The following is a 19454-nucleotide window of genomic DNA, read 5'->3' as shown; positions in this document are numbered from 1 at the left end:
TGTTTCTATTTGATTAGCTACATCGGCCCGGTTACACGGCTACGCAAGAGAAGTATGCAGTGTACTCAAACTCGTTCTTCTTTATCGGCACGACATCTTCAGGATGTTTAAGCCTGCCATTTCTATTTTTTTGACTTTATTTACCCGTAGGATAGTCAGTGCTGCGTACGGAGGTTTGGTGGTCCTGATGAAATTTTTCCGTAGTTCTGTCTTGTGCAGACCGGGTGCGCTACCAATACACCTTCTGGCAGCCCCGTGAACCCTTATATGCCCTTTTACTTCAACCTATTCATGTATTCTATTTCTTGAACGGGATTTTTTCATCTGTTCGTAAATGATCCTACCGTTAGATGCTAGAATAGAAACCATGCTTATTTTCACTTCCGCAATATTCGCAAGCTATTGCCATTGCGATACTCGTGGTGTGGTATTGTTTTCTCTCCCCGATTGAACCGTGAAAATGTCCAGCCTACGTGTTTCGGAACAGTATTGTGGTGAAGTATTGTGTTTAGTATTTCGATCGTCACAATTTGTGCAAGTTTGCAAGCCGGTAATGATGTTATAACCGACACAATGTGTCAGTGTACTACGACATATGCATTGTCATAGAATATGAATAAAATCAAATTGCAATCATTAGAACTCTCTTTTCCGTTTGATATTTGGTACCTCATGGTTCTTGGAATACCATTTCTGTTTTTCTTGATTATTACTTAATCGAAGCTGGATTGTAGGTCCAGCTTATGTCCACCCATCCCAAACTGTCCAAATACTTCATCATATCCCCGTGTAGAATACTGTTCAAACTACATTGTTGTAATCTCGGTAACATTTGGCTAAAACATGGTTGGCGATATCGTGCGTGCTGAAAGCGGTCTCGTTTTTTGCATTGAAAACTCAGTTTGTTTGAGAAAAATTTGTGAGAGCTTTGTGGTGTTGTAAACCTATAATTTGCTACTGACTATCAAATTGTGCCTGAAGAACACATAGTGTGTTTCATACTGATGTAAATGTGCAAGTGTAAATGTAACGAAATGATCGCAAGTATCTTCACAATGACCGAAGAGACTTGGAGCATCAAACTTAATACGCGAAAATCAATCGAACGATCGAAAATCACATTAATATGTGCAGGGCCACGAGAGTTGATAAAATGCTGACAATTTGTCCAATGTCCAAATCAGCTGGTCAACTGTGAAAACCACTATACCGTAGCCGTGCACACAATTGTTTTGCAGATTTTCGATACTAGGAGAGCATGTTTTTCCAGAGGTGACATCTGCAGCTTGGGACAAATTTGCCCATCACAATTGCTATTGCATACTATCAAACACGTGAGAACGATCGCTAATAAGTAATATCAATAAAACGGAAAGGATCCTTCATCTCGCTCAAACTTTCCGTCGGCTGGTACGAAATTCTATACAAAACCAGCTGTTTTCCGATACCAGGGAAGCATCCACTAAAGAGGTAGAACCTTGTACAGTAATTTTGCTCGAAAACCGCCAAAGGTATGCAATATTTAAACACTAACTTTCCCGTTGATCGTGAAAAATTTCTTCAAAAACTACCAGTTTTCGAATGTATAGTACCAGGAGAGCATGCACGGAAGAGGTAGCTCCTGGTACTGCGCCGTAAAGTATGCAATGTTTATACACGAACTTTGCAACCAATTTTCCGCCGTAAGGTATGCAATGTTTATACACTAACTTTGCAACCAAATTTCCGCCGTAAGGTATGCAATGTTTATACAATAACTTTCCATACAAACCAGCTGTTTTCAGATTTCCGATACCCGGAGAGCATGTTTTTCAAGAGGTAACACCTGGTACCAGCAGAGCAAGATGGCGCCCAACAATTCATGAAAAGTTTCATGGAATTATTTCATGAAATATTTCATGAAACATTTCATGAAATATTTCATGAATGAAATTTTCATGAATGATATTTTTATGAATGAAAATTTCATTCTTAAAAATTTTATTCATAAAAATTTCATTCATAAAAATTTCATTCATATAATTTTCATTCATAAAATTTTCATTCATGAAAATTTCATTCATGAAAATTTCATTCGTGAAAATTTCATTCATAAAATTTTGATTCATGAAAATTTCATTCATAAAAATGTCATTCATGAAAATTTCATTCATAAAAATTTCATTCATAAAAATTTCATTCATAAAAATTTCATTCATAAAAATTTCATTCATAAAAATTTCATTCATAAAAATTTCATTCATAAAAATTTCATTCATGAAAATTTCATTCATAAAAATTTCATTCATGAAAATTTCATTCATAAAAATTTCATTCATAAAAATTTCATTCATGAAAATTTCATTCATAAAAATTTCATTCATAAAAATTTCATTCGTGAAAATTTCATTCATGAAAATTTCATTCATAAAAATTTCATTCATGAAAATTTCATTCATAAAAATTTCATTCATAAAAATGTCATTCATGAAAATTTCATTCATAAAAATTTCATTCATAAAAATTTCATTCATAAAAATTTCATTCATAAAAATTTCATTCATAAAAATTTCATTCATGAAAATTTCATTCATAAAAATTTCATTCATAAAAATTTCATTCATGAAAATTTCATTCATAAAAATTTCATTCATTAAAATTTCATTCATAAAAATTTCATTCATGAAAATTTCATTCATAAAAATTTCATTCATGAAAATTTCATTCATAAAAATTTAATTCATAAAAATTTCATTCATGAAAATTTCATTCATAAAAATTTCATTCATAAAAATTTCATTCATAAAAATTTCATTCATAAAAATTTCATTCATGAAAATTTCATTCATAAAATTTTCATTCCTGAAAATTTCATTCATGAAAATTTCATTCATGAAATATTTCATGAAATGTTTCATGAAATATTTCATGAAATATTTCATGAAATTTTCATGAAATTTTCATGAAATGTTTCATGAAATATTTCATGAAATATTTCATGAAATAATTTCATGAAACTTTTCATGAATTGTTGGGCGCCATCTTGCTCTGCTGGTACCAGGTGTTACCTCTTGAAAAACATGCTCTCCTGGTATCGGAAATCTGAAAACAGCTGGTTTGTATGGAAAGTTAGTGTATAAACATTGCATACCTTACGGCGCATTGCATTGCAAGTTGATTGCATACCTTTAGGCGGGCAAAATTACCAGGAGCTACCTCTTCCGTGCATGCTCTCCTGGTACTATACATTCGAAAACTGGTGGTTTTCGAAGAAATTTTTCACGACCAACGGGAAAGTTATTGTTTAAACATTGCATACCTTTAGGCGGTTTTCGAGCAAAATTACTGTACAAGGTGCTACCTCTTCCGTTTAAGCTTTCCTGGTATCGGGAATCTGAAAACAGCGGGTTTTGTATGGAATTTCGTACCAGCCCATGGAAAGTTTGAGCGAAATGAAGGATGCTCTCGGTTTCATCCATCTTCCTTAAACTAGTGAACGCTCTCACGGGTTTGATAGTATGCAATGCAATATTGATGGGCAAATTTATTCCACGCTGCAGGTTATTTCATCTGCAGCGCAAATTTATTCCACCTCGTGAAAAACATGCTTTCCTGGTGTCGGAAATCTGAAAACAATTGTGTGCGCGGCTACGCTATAGTGGTTTTCACAGTTGACCAGCTGATTTGGCCAATGGACAAATTTGTCAGCATTTTGTCAACTCTCGTGGCTCTGCACCTAATGGATTAAAGAATGCTATAAAACATGATCAATTGTTGAAAAAGTTTAGTAAGTAGAAGCGCACCGCAGAAATCAACCGTTAATTTTTGTTCATTGCCTAAAACATCGACGTTAGCGAATGATCATGGAGGTAGTCTTTCAACACTAAAACTTGACCTAGCATTTTAGTTTTCAAATTTAGCATAACACAAATTATTATTGTTATATAAAATTTGCGTTGTTTGTTTAAAGGGATACACAATGTTAAACAATCCACTAAATAATAAATAAACAAAAAAAATCGAAATTCACAACTTAGTAACTCGCTCATTCTGTATTGCAAAACGTATGACGGGTGACTACCCTTCACAATGCATCATAGAATGAGCGATCTCCCGCCAGGATATGCAATATGCGGCATATTCACGTGGAGTAATTTGATTGGATGAATTTTCCTCTGCATTCGGCTCCATCTGGGCATCATCCTCATTGATGACGGCACCACTATTTGTGTCTGTCCCCGTGCTCGATGGTCTCGGCTGTCTTCCTCGGCGACGTATCTTAAACATACCATGAGTCCAACCGGCTTCACCCCGTGGAAACAGGATCGGGTACTGTAGTGGACGCATCATCTGGTTGGTTTCATACACTGGCCTTAAGGATGCTGTAGCACATCACAAACACGATGTTGCAGCACAATCTCCCGTGTATATTCCGTGCTACCGATGATATCATCCCAAACACACATGACCCATCTCACCTGCAGTCGGTGTGTTGTTCCGGCACTGGTCAATACCTGGTATACGTGAAAGGAGGCAAAGGCGCAGCTCATCGCGAACAGACATGCGTTCATACGTATGACTGAACATCCATGTTAGTGGATTGCGTATGATAAATACTCGCTGCAGGACAGACAATATCGATTAAGTCCACCACCAAATGCTGGTGCTTGAGTGTTTTGTTAAGTTAAGTTAAGATCGAAGAAGTAAAACTGAGTGTTGCATGGCAAATATCCCGGAAGCACAGCGAGCGAACCAATTCGATGGCAAAGTGTTCCTTGGATGCTGTAGTTGTAAATTCCACCACGTGCAGCTTCTCGAAGTTGGCGCACCTATGATTGTAGCTACATTTAGAAGAGTACAGGTGCAGTGGTAACTGGTGTTGGTGGTGATTTAGCCGGTTCCGATATTGTATTCGAAGATGGTGATGGCCCTGGCGGTCCATTTGAAGAAGATGATTAGGAACGGTCCAGCGGCGGATCAAACGGTAGGCGGAGTAGGCCCCTTCTCACTGCGCTTTTCGCCTTGTCTCATTTCAAGTCCCCTCAATGTTCCCCTTCCCTCCTGCATCGTTTTTGAAATTAGAGGCCCCAACTATAATTCCGCCCTGGGCCTCCAAGGGGATTGATCCTCCACTGTAGCTAAGACACACGAATTATGAATACAGGCAGTAAAATACGTTAAAAAGAAATGTTTTATATGGCGACAAAGGAAGCTTTTTTCGACTAATTTTTAGCCAGTTTTGCTTAGATGCTGTGCTATAATCTAGTTCAGCTGTCAAGTTTCCAAAAACCACGTATCTCCGAAGCCGCGTAAAGGAGGAACCGCGCATCTCGGGGACTTCCTGTAGTAAATATTTAAGAAGCAAACACACGCATCACAAATTGGCCTGTTAAATTAAAGAATTGCGATGGATACTGACGATGGGAGGAAACGAAAAAGAACAAAGCAATTAATGACGAATGATAACATTACAATTACAGGAATAAAAAATTACAGCAAAAGATAAATTTAAAATAAACACATTCTATTTAATTTGTGATCACATTAATCAGCTGAGTTAATTGTTTGAGCCAAAACCTACCAATCTGTTTTAAAACCCCTTCAGTGCATTATTTGATTGCAATATGAATATTAAACGCAGTTCGCAGGCGTTGGATTCGTTAAAAAGAACATATAATGATGATATTGATGTACAAATAGGTAGGTGATGAATTAGAAACATTACTTACATGTCATGAAAGATAAGGACACAATTCAAAGTTCAGAATGGAACATTCAGGAAATGTATAAAATAACAAGACAAATGTCACACACTTTTTCAAATATTGTGATATCCCATCCCAATGTCAAATCCTTCAGCAGAAAGATCGTTCTCCACTTTAAAACGTCATATTTGACGTTTAAACGTCATTTGTCGTTAAATCATATTTGAGGAATACACTAGGAGCAGAAAAGCTAAATAATTTAGCACTTTTGTATATAGAGAGAAAGAGAAAATTATTCAGGAATTCGCCATTAGCAAAGTCAGACGCAAAAATATTTAGCTCATACTTATTAAAAAGTATAATATTTGAAACATAATTAAATACAGTTGCAAATGAACTCCAAAAACACTAGAATCATTTTTTTTTCTTTTCCTTTGAACGCAAATTTAAACTTTAAAAAAGTAAAATCAATAAGTGTAACCAAAATGGAATATTTGAATTAAAGTAAAGAAAAAAATGAACTACCGATATTTTCCATGTTTTTCAAATAAAACGTAAGATATATTTAATAATAAAAACATTTTTATTAGGGGCCCTGAAAACTATTGTTGCTCAGGGTCTCCGCACTCCTAAATACCGCCACTGCCCCAAACGTGAACTTACGAAAGTTGTGCCGCAAGTTGGAAATATTGTTTTTACTCTACTCACAGTAAGTAATGTAGACATGACTTAATGTACTAGAAAAAGGTATTTTCTATCACTTCCCCCACTCAAATAATTTCCCATGAATTAAACAGCCAAAGCTTTGCTCCAAAAACGTTACACACTGTGTCTACGCGGAAACCGTTTCGTTGCCTTGCGTTGCGACCAGACTGACCCATTCGTCAACCTCCCATTTTACGACTTGCCGGTAGTGGTGCGGTGGCTCGATACAGCGATCGTACAGCTTTATTACTCAATTTATTCTAGAAAGTTTCACCTTGCTTTACAGACCGTTTTTCTGCACACTTCCTGGTAGAGTTGGTGCACACCGTATCGGGTACGCGGGTAGCACAGTTTCGGTTTGGTGTCCGCTTTCGTTAAATTCTTATTTTTGTTTAAAGCGAAGGTGTCATTAGAATGGGCCAGTTGAGTAAACATTTTCGACAGGTAACGGGCGGCAAAACGTGCCGTGATATATTGCATCCAGATCAAACTTGCCGTGCCGCCTGGTGTACGTTCTTCGTGGAGGGTGTGCTCGGTGGCATACGCCACTACCTGCCAGCTGTTGTGGTACAGTATGAGGCCAGCTGTGGGATGCTATTTTATTTTTTTTTTGGGTGATTAAATCGAAGCGCACCTTCCAATTGCAGACCCCGATGCTGTTCCGCGTACGGCAGTGGAACGAGCCGGAAGTGTGGCGAAACTTTCTACGGCAGTACGCGCGATGCATTTTGGCCGGTTTGCCAATGACGGGCGGCAGTTTCTTGGCCTTCTGCCTATTCTAGTAAGTTTCACCTGCGGCGCAGACTCGCTGCAACGGATGCTCATTGTTCTACCGCTTCCCTTTCCAACGCAGCAAGTGCATGGGGAAGTTTCCGGCGGCATGGTTCGTGTTGATACCGTCACTAGCTGGTGGTTTGACGGCAAAGTATCTTCCACGCCACATCGTTCGAGCGCAGGGCATCGGGTTGTTCAACATGGTAGGTAGTACGGCATTACAGAGCTGCACCTGCAAGGATCCATTCTACCGCCGCTTTATCTCCTCAGTACATCGAATTTCTCATAAGACGTGCGCGCAGTCCTGCCGTGGCTTACCTTCGCCACTCGCGGCTGCATGCGACCGCGATTTTCGCGCTGCTCAGCGCGGGCATTATGGCGGCCCGGCAATGTTTGCAGCTGGAGCGGTTCTGGTTCGCTTGCACCTACCCGAACGATCACTGTGGCGTTCGGCATGTACCGCAGGACGGGAATGCTAACCCACCGGCGCCGACCAGCTGCCAGCAGCACATCATCACCGCCATGACGCGGTCGGTGTACATCGGGCTGGCGGTCGGTTTGGTGAAGAACTTTCTGCCCCGCATGCCAATGCTGCTGACCGACCCGCTAGCGCTTGGCCGTCTCCTGCTGACGCGCTTCGACTTGGGCCTGTTCGGGTTTATCACATGCTACAAAACCATCTACGAAATCGTCAACTGTCGGCTGGCAACGCGACCGCCGCGTTCGCGACCTTCGCCCGTCAGCCGCAGCGCGATCGGTGGCTTGTGTGCCGGTTTGGCTTACTATTGCTTCCCGAGCTATTTGCTCTTTACCTTCTCCATCACCGAGCTGGTGGAGCTGTGCTGGATAGCTTATATGCGCACGGAACGGTTCGTCAAGTGTGGCACCGTCCGTTGGCTGGACCGTGAAGTGCCGGTGGCCATTCTGCTGTACACCGTCAGCTTGGGGCTGCTGTGCCATTTGCGCATCGTCTACCCGTACCACATCAATCGCTACTGGCACCGGCTGATGGCTAACGGGACCTGGGGCCGCTCGGACACGCTGGCGTACAATTACGCCCGAATCCTTCTTGGTGGCAAGTGATAGGGTTACCCGGTTTTAGTAGAAATTCCCATCAAACACCATTTATTGCGGGACCCAGAAGAACGCGTATCGTCTTTAAACCGCCGATAGGACTACAACACTATTGGTGTCAAACCCGTTGTACACCCAGGGAAAAAAAAACAAACAATATCTTCACTAAACGATATATCCATCAGATTTACTGCAAAACACCGCCAAAGCTACGTATAATCGAAATTCGTATTGTACGATTTTCCCTTTTTATAGCTTGCGAAAACGAAGTTATGGCAGGATAGAGGGGAAAACTGGTCGTATGTAGTTGATGTGAATTTTATGATTATGCATAAATTCACATTTAACGTTATCATCTATTACATAACAAAAAACACGCACACAAATATAGCGCAGAAAGCAAGTTTGACGAGCAATAAAATATGTGTGACTGATGCGCGGCTCGAAAAACGGTCCGCTGTTCGGGTTATTGCTTATTGTGACAAATAAAAGCCACCACCGTACTTGTAATGCGTAACTTAAGAGATTCGGTATCGCTGCTAGCGTGGATGCATCCCAAGAATATTTTGTAATATCATTCTAGACGAAACGGAAACATTATAATCCATTAGATTAGTTTGGAACGATAAACGAAAATTAAGAATAATCTTAGTACAAATACAAAATGGAATAAAGTATTGCTTTTTTTGTAAATTTATGAAGAAAGCTAAAAAAACCTAACCATAATAAACGAATCCCTACCCTCCCCTTGGTTATTTAATGCCCGTGAAGAAATAAACATAAACTACGTGTGATGAAGCAATGCGTTGCGTATTGCATACCTTCAGGCGGTTTAGTTTTACCAACGGAGCGAAACCGTTAGTATGACAGCTTGCAGTGCTACAGTGCTACACGTAATTCATCGTTACTGGGCATGTGAAATATTTCATGCGATACGCATTAAAGGGGTATAACACCCTGCTACGGTGAAATAATTATTTGGATGCATTTTTTTATAAATATAATTTGGACGTTGAGAGAAATATAGATTTTGTTCTAGTTGCAACAATTTAGTCTGCATAATTTCCACCAATCAACACAGTCATTTAATGTAAAGACCAAAGGATTTGCCCAATATAAAATAATACCTCAAAAAATACCAAAAGCAGAATGCAAAAACCACATAGCTAGTTTATTTTGTAGTTTTATATTGTTCGACTTTATTATCCATAGGTGTTTTCTTTTAGTTTTGTCTCGTTACTCATACGTAGAAAATGGATAATTTTCTAATGTAAGAGAAATAAAGAATGTTTGTGTGTGTTTTGTTGTTTGTTTCTGTTGTAGATTTTTCATGTCTTTACCGGGGCTCTGTTTGACTCGTTATAATTTCGCGCTATATTCTAGTACCTTTCAGTGCGAGAGTTCAGCTGTTCGACAATGGCATAGATATGTGTACAGGTGTACCTGTGTGTGTGTTTGTGTGTTTCGTGTTTAGTGTTGCCGAGTGTTTAAACGTGCTTTTCGTCTATCGCCCATTTGCTGTTGTTTGCATCAACCCGAAACTAATAATACTCGGTAATTTACAACGTTACAACCAGCAACGTTTTTACGCACTCATCGCCATTTACTGACACTCACATACGTTCTTATTGAGCTATTAGAAAAAATAGAAGAAAAGTAAATTTGTCATTGTGCGTAATTGTTTTTTTTTTTTGTTTGGTTTGCTTTGTTTCCAATTCTTTTCCTTTTTTCGCTCTTCCATTCAACCTGAAGTACATTATTTTATTATTCTCGTATTTTACACAGCTTCCACCAGCTCTCGGTTTCAAATATTGTTTTCCTTTCTATTTGAGCATGGGTTTTGTTAGTTATTCATTTTATTTTTATTTAAATCTTTTTGTTTTTTGTTTTTGGTTTTAAATCGTCTAGTAATAGTAGTTGATTACGGTTTTGCTTGTCCCAAAAATGCAATCAGTGTTCTACATCAGTGGTGCGGTTCTCGCAGGGGTTTTGGAATCTAGTTACTTCATTTCGATACTTACATTCGATGGTTTAGTGGAAAACTAGAAAAGTGTTATGTTCTGTTACGTTTCCCACCCTTTTTTGTTTGTTTGCGTTTTTTTTTGTTTTGTTAATGAGTTAAATATTCTTATGGTGGGTCATTATGCATCTCTAAATGTCCACTCCACCTTACACACGCTCATCGCAGAAAATCAAAGAAAAGAACACATTTTCTTACTGTGGGGTTTCATTCACTTTCCCTCTCTCTCTTTCTCATTTTGTATTGGAAAGATATTCGAAGTTCTTCTTCGCACAAACTTTAAACGTATTTCAAAGCTCGAGCTATTTTAAATCACAAAAATACAACATTGGCTGCAGTGATGCTTAAGGTTACCTAAAACAAATAGTTACAATACAGAACTGGGCGGAAAACAAATAGCTTCCTATTTCAAGTAATGTTTATTTAGTACACTTAGTTAAACTAAAAAAATAAAACAGATTGAAAAATATCTCCTTATCAATGCAAATACTTGATTAAGAGAGCCTTAATTAAATAAAAAGTTATGTAATTTGTGATATGAAAAGAGTAGTAGGACCATTAAAAGTATAATTCTTAAATAAACGATAAGTATATAAATTAAAATTAACAACATAAAAAAAACATAAACTCAAGGAAACGAAACTTCAGTGAAAATGGGTTTATTATTGTTTTAAATATATGATGGGATATTTCTATACATTGTTTTGCTGTGCGTTCAAAACCAGTAAACTCCCCTTTTTGGCTGATGCATGTTTTGAACCTCAGTTCTCAGCTATCCCCCTGATACGTACATCAGGAGACAAGTAAATAAAGACGCTTGCCAGTACAGCCGTTAGGAGAGGAGGCCGAATACCGAAAGTTTTTAACCGACGCTCCAATCACACAGAGTTCGAATTCGTAGCTGTTCAAGGCATTAGTTCGCGAATGTATTCGCGTGCTGTGCCATCACTGTGTTGTGGTGGGGGTTTAGAGTTTTGAGGGGCACTAGTAGCACAGACGGCAAACAGGTTCAAATAATATATATATATTCATATATTTGTTTTAATTACTAAATACAAAGTACTAAATATTAGAATGGATGTTTCCGATTGCATCTTAGCAGCGCCAGTGTTGTACAGCTCTTAAATTACACTATACCAGCAGCATACACCTTCACGTCGCGACCAAACCCTCTCTCAGACCCGGGGCGGGAACAAGGGCTGGGGTAGAAGGGGGCCTGCCTGTACCTACATTTTTTTTTGTTTCATTTTACACGCTCACATAAGAAAACTTTCACATGCCGTGTAGTTTTTATTATTTTTTTGTATGTATGTGTGTGCTTCTGTTTCTATTTTTTCCCTGTTATTGACCACTCTGTCTCTGTTCTTCACATCACAACAGAGGGGTGTTTTGCTTTGTTTAACTTCTCCTATTTGGTTTCTCCTTTTTTAGTTTATTAATTTTGGTTCTGCTGTCTTATTTGTCTTTCACTGCTTTTGCTTCTTTCTTCTCTCTTTCTTTTGCTTTTATCTCTTTTATCCGTTCTTTGCTTAAGTGTTACTATACGAGATGTACTGTTTTTTTTAATTTTCATTACCTGCTCGTAATATATACTCTAGTAGAGCGATTACTTCTATCAATCGAAGATGTGGTAGTGTGAGAATTAGTTTTTTTTGTTGATTTTTTTCTTTTTTTCCGTTTCATTTTTTTCTCTCAAAGACTGTTTTCGTAAGGAAATGATTGAAGCCTCTAACACAGAAAACACATCCGATGCCACAGTGCTGGTGTGGGTATATGGTGAGTGAAAGCTTCAGCAGTGGATGGTAGATAGGATTGACACATTCTCACCGGGAACGGGTACTGTCTCACCATTTTATCTCACGACCGATCGTCAACCTTCATTTTACCTTGTAGAAGCCTTAATCTATTGTAAGACGTTCGTAGCCGTTCGGTGCTTTTATACTGGGCACGCATTTTCTAATGCATTGTTTATACTATGCTTTGCTGTTCTGCTCAAATTGTATCGCCTTATAATTTATGCACAAAACAAATAAAACTAAAAAATAAACCACCGCTAGCTATGCATCTCCTGTCGAAATGCTCCCTCGATCCATCCTGTTTGGCGTCTTTTGTTTGTGTTTTTGGTTTACGAAGAGCGCGTCACTAATAGGGACTAATGGGACGATCTGAATGAGTGTATTGCACATCTTTAAAAATGCCTTCCTTTTTGGTATAACAACAGATAGTATGTGTGCGTGTGTGAGTATATGGTGAAACAAGAACCAATTACTAAGCGAAATATAAAGGATGTACTCACACGAAGTGCCTACTACATTTTGTTATTTACTGTATGTACACAACTGAAACGAATGCAACAGAAGGTTTTTATTTTCTCCCTAGACGATGGTCTAGCTGGATGGGGCCAAAACAAGAAGGGGTAAAATGTATAACACCCCAAACTGTTAAATTTTAGACCGATGTACTAAAATGGTTTTAACGTTGGCCGTGTACTAAAAAATAAGTAAATAGTACTAAAACTGTTGTTTGAATGGAAAGCTCTGCAGGTGAAGAAAGAAAGAAAAAAGAACAACCCCTAACGAATGCATTAGTTCGTCCGAATTATGCAATTTAAATCACATGGCTACCCTTTTGTTCCTTCGTATTCGTTTTTTGTTTTATTTCTGCTCTTCTTGCACACTCAGCTGTATGTATTGGTGAGCGATCATCGGTTGCAATCCGTTCCATTTCCTTCAGGATATGATTAAAAGCATTTATATTTATTATTAGTATTACCATTAAATGTACTGCAGTAATTATAGTAATTTGTATTGTAGAGTTGTTTTTTTTTGTTGGTTTGTTAAAGATCATACTTTTTTTTTGTTATTATTTAAGTTATTGTTTGTTTTTTTTCATTAATCTCTGCAGCAACCACCACCGCCGCCGATAATTGTTATGTTAGGTGTCGCCATCAGCAACATGAGTTGATCGCAGGCATGATTTTGTTTGCATCTTCTTTTTAGTACAAAAGGGTTATTGCCCCAATTGCTCACCGCATTGTTTAGCGGGTCTAAAACGAGCTTTCGAATGCATCTGTATTTGTTTTTTTTTTGTAAATGTGTCCGTGGGAGTGTTATTTTTTGTTATGGTGCGTGTTTCTGTGTAAAGTGAAATGTCACGGGAAGTAGGATACTATCTGGATATCTATTAGTACTATTATTAGTACTGCTGTACTATTAGTACGGAAGTTGTGTTATGTTTTATTTGTTCGTTTGTGTATGTTTTTTGCCGAGATGAAGTATCACAGCTTCGAGCACATTTTAAGCTCCTACATGGGCGGCTCGGAACCCAAATGAATTTTGTACCAGCAATCTGTGTCGGTAGAGTCCGAGTGTATTTGTTTTTATTTTCGTTATTTGTTGTGTATGTTTCGTACGCCTCGTTTAAACACTTTTGATTTCAAAAAACAAAATACAATAAATTCAAAGTCAAAATAATGTGTATCATTCAAATTAATTAAGCCTCTTTGGGGAAGGTTCGTTCCAACACATAACAGCGCTTAAATTCGAATGTCAAACAATCAGTCAACGTCTACTGATAATTGCCATTGGTTCTCAAAACGTACGCACACAAACATACCCATACACAGGGGGTTGATTTCACCCCGAAAATCGGTGACCCGGTTCGATTATTGTGAGCGTTTTAATTAATTAACTCGCGCTTTATCTGCACCGGGGCCACCTTTCACACCTTAAGTGCAGGTGAATGGATGCCAGAGAAGAAGGGGGGGGGGGGGGGGGAGGAGGGAGTTGAAACACGCGTGGGAGCCAATTGGGATGGGATGGTGCGCAGCAAACATGGCAGGTGAGGTGAAATGATCGAATAGGGGGTTTTCTTGAAACAGGCCGACAGGCCGCGGCTCTGTTGAAGGATTTGGCGCTTTGTGGCCCAGTGCCGCCGCTTGCTCTGTTGCTCAGTCCTCAACCGTGTTTTCCACCCCAAAAAACAACCGTCCCACCCCCACCGGTTTTGCTGTCCAGGGGAATATTAACTTTTGATACCGAAATTACTAATCCCTTTTTCGGTGTGATAAGACCGATAACAGTTAGAAGAGTGGAGGGGAGAAGTGTGGAAGTGAAATTGGCTTCTGTCGGTTGTGCTACTCACGTGCGTCTGTGTTGCAATCTTTTGATGTCACTTTCCCGATTTCAGGGCTCAAACATGAGGGGAACATGAGGGATTGAAGTAAGGGGTGTTTGTGTGTGTGTGTATGTGTGCAAGTATTTGAGTGTGCCGATCGGAATCGGTAGCATAAATAGGGATGGGGCATGGTGGCGAGGGAGGGAGGGTAAAAATGAAAATAAATAAATCAACAAACCCATCAGCGCGCCCGCTTTGATCATTTCGAAGGAAACCGCTCGCGATTGAAACCGCCTTACCCTGTTTTCTATCCCTTCTTACATGACTATTGTTATTAGTATTTGTGTTATTATTATTATTCGTGAGTTTTTGCCGTAACGGCAAAACAGAAGGTTTTTATCTGTCTTCTTACTAAGTTACGATTCTGTTGCTGTGATTTTTCCTTTTTTTCATTTAATACCAATACGTTCCAGTCCAGCCGAAAAAAACTGATGTGATACAGAAGGCGAATGAAACAAGAATGCACAGCAAGAATGAAATTGTAAAGTTTTCTTTTGCTTTTACTAAACATATTGATGCATCAACAAATATGTCTACCTAATGACACATTAGACAATTTGCGTCAGTCCGCTGTAAGCTAACCGAATGAAGCAAATTTAGTGTTGATTATGACATTGCGGATGACACGCATACATACGTGTACAATCCATACACCGGTAGGAACGTGTAACGAAGGCGCCAGAAGATACAGACGCCACACCTATGGCTTTGTCGCCGGCTAGTGTTGAGAATCGAATTCGAGAAGCTTAATGGATTGAGACATTCCAATCACTTGCAATTCCCGTAGAAGTAGTCACTCAGTAGTGTGCTTTTAGTACCGCAAACAACTGTCAAACGAGCACTGTTGTAGCGTTTTGTTTTTTAAAACCAATCTCTGTTGTAGGGCTTTTCTGTTTACGCACCACTTAATGGATGACAGCTGTCAAACACTCAGTATTTTTCAATTGAGCGACAAAGAAAACAAAGTTTATAATCTTTTACTACTTCAACATCAAAATCCTGTTGTTTGAAGCAAAAGTGTTATGCCTAAGAATGAACTAAAAAAAAAATAGGGAAAATTTAGTAAATTCCATCTAGTTCAACTTTCAAAGGGTTTCCCACAGAGATTTTTGCACCAACATTTGATTAAAGTTGGTGCCCATCACCCGTCACGCAGATACCTGCTTAATGTGACCGGCGCTGTTGTAGGCCGTAAAAGGGGGATGCGGAATTCTTCGTCTATAACCAAAGCTGCGTCTAATTACTACACATCGTAGATTAATTAGATAACAAAACCCAAAACAAAATCATGATTCTAGCAACAAACGTTGCCAGAAACTGTGGAACGTCTGATGGTCCGATCAGTGTCGCCGTGTGGCGGAAGCTGTCCGTAGGGGTCGAATTATTCTAGGCAGTTCTCACTAATTTGGAGACGTGACAGCACCGAGATGACACAGCAGTGCTAATTACAATCTAGGTTGCTCAGTGACACGGTCCTACCTGATCAGATGGATGCAAATCTCGTTTCAACACACTCCTTCCTATTCCATTTTTTTCACTTCTGCCGTTTCCTCGAGTAGGGCGCTTCACCAGAAAAGGTCATTAGTGTGCATGTATGTGTGTATGTATGTGTATGTGTGTTTGTGCATAATTTGGTTGTCTATTGTGTAAGTTACTCATAGCCCCGTTCTACAAGCACCCTCCCATGTCGCTTGCTGCTGTCTACGTTATATCTCACCTTATCATTTCTGTCTATTTTTATTTCGGTCTCACACACTGTGTTTCGGTAGTGGTCGGTAATGGGACATTAGGCTTTCTGTGTGGCGCTTCCTTGACGACGTCCCGTTATCATCCCCGCCCGACGGTGCCGTACTCGTGCGTCGGCAGCTGTCCTTTGACGACGAACACGGCCGTCATGGCGGCGGTTGAGGGTGAGGTAGCGTTCGACCCGCCGTGAAGAACGACGTCTCCGGCCAGGTCCATCTCCGGCGGAGTGACCGACGTGAAGGAGGTTGAGAAGGCTAGCTGCTGTTGATATTGCTGCTGCTGCTGCTGATGTTGCTGCTGTTGCTGATGGTGATGTTGCTGTTGCTGGTGATGTTGCTGCTGGTGCTGCTGCTGCTGATGATGCGCATGATTCGGGTACTGATGGCGATGATATTGATGGTGCGGATATAGCTGTTCCGGGTACGGCGGCTGTCTGGCTGCTCTCGCGTGCGAGAAGATGGGTGACGCAGCCAGCGGCTGATGGGGCAGATGCGTCTGCTGATGGGCGAGCGCGATCGGGGAGCTGCCGCCGGTACCGTCGGCGGTCGGGTGCGGTGTCACCGCGGTCAGGGATAGCGGGGGCGACGGTGGTGGCATCGGCGACGGTTGGGACACAAACAGGAGCAGCGTACCGAACGGGTTGTTGTTCGCGCTGGCCGCGTTTCAGACCGTATCCGTGACGCCCGCGTACTGGCAGGCGGACAGTCCGGCCGAGTTGGAGCGGGACACGGGCGACGACGCGGAGTAGGGACTAGAGAAACCGGACGTATGCTGCTTCGCCTTCAACCGCAGCGTCGCGATGCTGGAGCTCATCGCCGTGCACGGTTCGGCCGCGGCACGGTGATGGTACATGTACGGATTGGTAGGTGTCGTATAGGGGCACGGTGTCGGCGATACACCGGTCGCGCCGGACGTACCGGTCAACCCAGTGCCCATGCTGGCCGGTAGCATCGTACCGGTACCGGCCATACCCGCCGCCACCGACGACGCGGACGTGTTGAAGCAGTTGATCGAGTTCTGGTGATGGTTGGTCGACACGATCGACGTACCGAGCGGGTTCACCGTCCACGGGAAGGTTTTCGCACCGAGCGGTGACGGCACCTTCGCCCAGTTGTTGTACGTGTAGGACGAGTACAGCGTGTCGGTATCGGCGAACGGCTGCACAAACTGAGGCCCGAACCCGTTCTTGAAGTCGGCTGCGGCAATAGCGTTCATCTGATTTCGCTCTCGCTTACGCCACTTTGCCCGTCGGTTTTTGAACCATACCTGAGTGGAAGAAAAACAGATAACGAAAGAGGAGTTAGAAGGCTCCAATTCTAGACAACAGAAATACATCAGCTAAGCAGATATTAAACAGAGTCATCACAGTGGTTTGGATTGATTGATATCACATTTGCGACGTGATCTGCCCACAGATATCTAAGTAATTCTGACATTGAGAACTAGAGTACTTGCGGTCTAGTGTTTAGAAGCAGTCAGGACTCTAGATCTTACCCACAGTTAGATACCATTACGACAGATATTAAGTTAAACATTTTGCCATTTTATAGAACCTTGAAGAAGTTGGTTCGAGTACTCTAACCTCGAAAGACCTAAGCTGGTAATTCTTGGTTCTCTTAAGCCTTATTTCTATAAGTTTTTAGTGATGATAGCTGTCTACATGACAGTATTCTGGGAAAAATTACCTCTCAAATGTATTCTTCCTGAGCATTTCTGAGTGTCTTGGACTTCTCTAGCCGTGACTGGATTGAGGATTAAGCGAGATGTCATAATTATCGTCTCCAATCGAATGTCTAGCGATGAAAGAAGCTCCAATATTTCAAAATCTCTTTAATGTTCTCACAAACCTCACGGATGACTAGCAGTGAGGATGAAATCCACAATATGGCATTGTCAACGTTCGCTAATACGACGCCTCAATGTTCAATACACGATGAAGGTTATATACCGTAAGACGTCTTAAATCATCCGCCAAACATCTTATCATCAAATGTTTGACATAATGTTTAACATTCGTTGGTCTGTTTAGCCCGATACGTTCAGCCACGTACCGGTACTAGTGCGTTGAAGTGAAGGCGAATTAATCTGCCGATAGCTCTGCCGCACGGTACACACAACAAACACACGCTGCCCGCTTAAGATGCTGGAGCTATATTAACCCGGCCCGGGTACAAGCGCGTGGAAGCGTTTGAAACGAAACCTTCGTGGCGCGTTTACAGGCCTCGGAGGCTTTCAGCACTATATATCTTTCATTTAACCTACCAATACCCATTCGTAGCAGTCAATCGAATAAATTTACAAATCCACACAGCCGAGCGAACGGATGGCGGATGTAACCGCTTCGGGCGAATCCCACGCACTCCACGCCACGCCACCTCCGGGCGCTTTAATATGCGCACTAAGAGTGTATAGTACACCGGGGGGGAGGTCGCCACGTTGGGGTCATGGCAATATGGAAATGTGCGATTTCTGACGACAATGCAATCATGGCCGTACCGTGCACGATTCTGTGAACTCCGCTCCTCCCACTGCCATCCCTTTCGCTCTGCTACGCCCTTCGAGGCCCTCCCACGATCGCCGAAGCCGTATGATTAGAAAATGGAGCGTTCTTGTGTTCTCATCCTCGTCGTCATTTCGCCGCTGAAATTTATGCATCATACAGTGAGCATATGTGAAAAGCCTACCCAAAGCTACCACCGTTATCCGTTGTTCGCAACAAGGGGATTTTGCATGGGATGTGGAGAAGGGTGAATTTGGGGGAAAAGCGCCCGGATGCGTCCGGAGGCGAGAGCGCTCGTGTGGGCTGTCACCGCGGCACATCGGCACGGCACTCCGGTACCGTGTTGGCCGTGGTACCCGTATGCCGAAAGCCATCTGCAATGAAATCCTCTACGTTCGGTTAACATAATCCCTGGAAATACCTATTTTACTGTCGCTCAATACCAACTATTCCGTACGGTTTGTGCGCCGGCAACACTAGGCACCGTATTTCGTCCGGCATATATATGTTTGTGTGTGTGTGTGTGTGTGCGTATATATACACCGGGATACACCGGGATAGATAAATATAAGGGGATTTGTTTCTATTAGTAGATTTATTTATTATTATGGAAAATAACTCGAAACACACTCTTTTGGTTTTTCATATTTATTAATGTTTGCACGGATCGGTCGATGCGGAGCTTGTGGAGGATGTGGAATGGGTTCTTATTCGCATTCTTCAAAGTATTTCTCCAATAGCCAAAAACTTTCTAATCGTACAGCAGACAACTCAA

At 41.0% G+C, this 19454-nt stretch overlaps 2 protein-coding genes across 2 annotated transcripts in view; one reads left to right on the top strand and one right to left on the bottom strand.

The window, feature by feature from the left end:
• The first annotated feature begins 6803 nt into the window (after positions 1-6803).
• Positions 6804-8246, top strand: LOC128307319 (uncharacterized). The gene is made up of 4 exons (XM_053045087.1): positions 6804-6956; positions 7037-7170; positions 7243-7366; positions 7434-8246. The coding sequence occupies exons 1-4, from the start codon at positions 6804-6806 to the stop codon at positions 8244-8246; spliced, it is 1224 nt and encodes a 407-aa protein (XP_052901047.1).
• An 8456-nt stretch (positions 8247-16702) lies between these two features.
• The window catches only part of LOC128307144 (pituitary homeobox homolog Ptx1), a 33506-nt gene continuing 30754 nt past the window's right edge, over positions 16703-19454 (bottom strand). Inside the window, exon 4 of the mRNA XM_053044875.1 lies at positions 16703-17445. Coding sequence (XP_052900835.1) covers positions 16843-17445 — 603 coding nt within the window. The 3' untranslated portion in view covers positions 16703-16842. The remainder of the gene's footprint in view (positions 17446-19454) is intronic.

Source organism: Anopheles moucheti, chromosome X (assembly GCF_943734755.1).
Source record: "Anopheles moucheti chromosome X, idAnoMoucSN_F20_07, whole genome shotgun sequence".
In the NCBI taxonomy this organism is placed as follows: domain Eukaryota; kingdom Metazoa; phylum Arthropoda; class Insecta; order Diptera; family Culicidae; genus Anopheles; species Anopheles moucheti.
The sequence above is the reverse complement of the archived record's forward strand: the minus strand, read 5'-3'. Positions and strand labels throughout refer to the sequence as shown.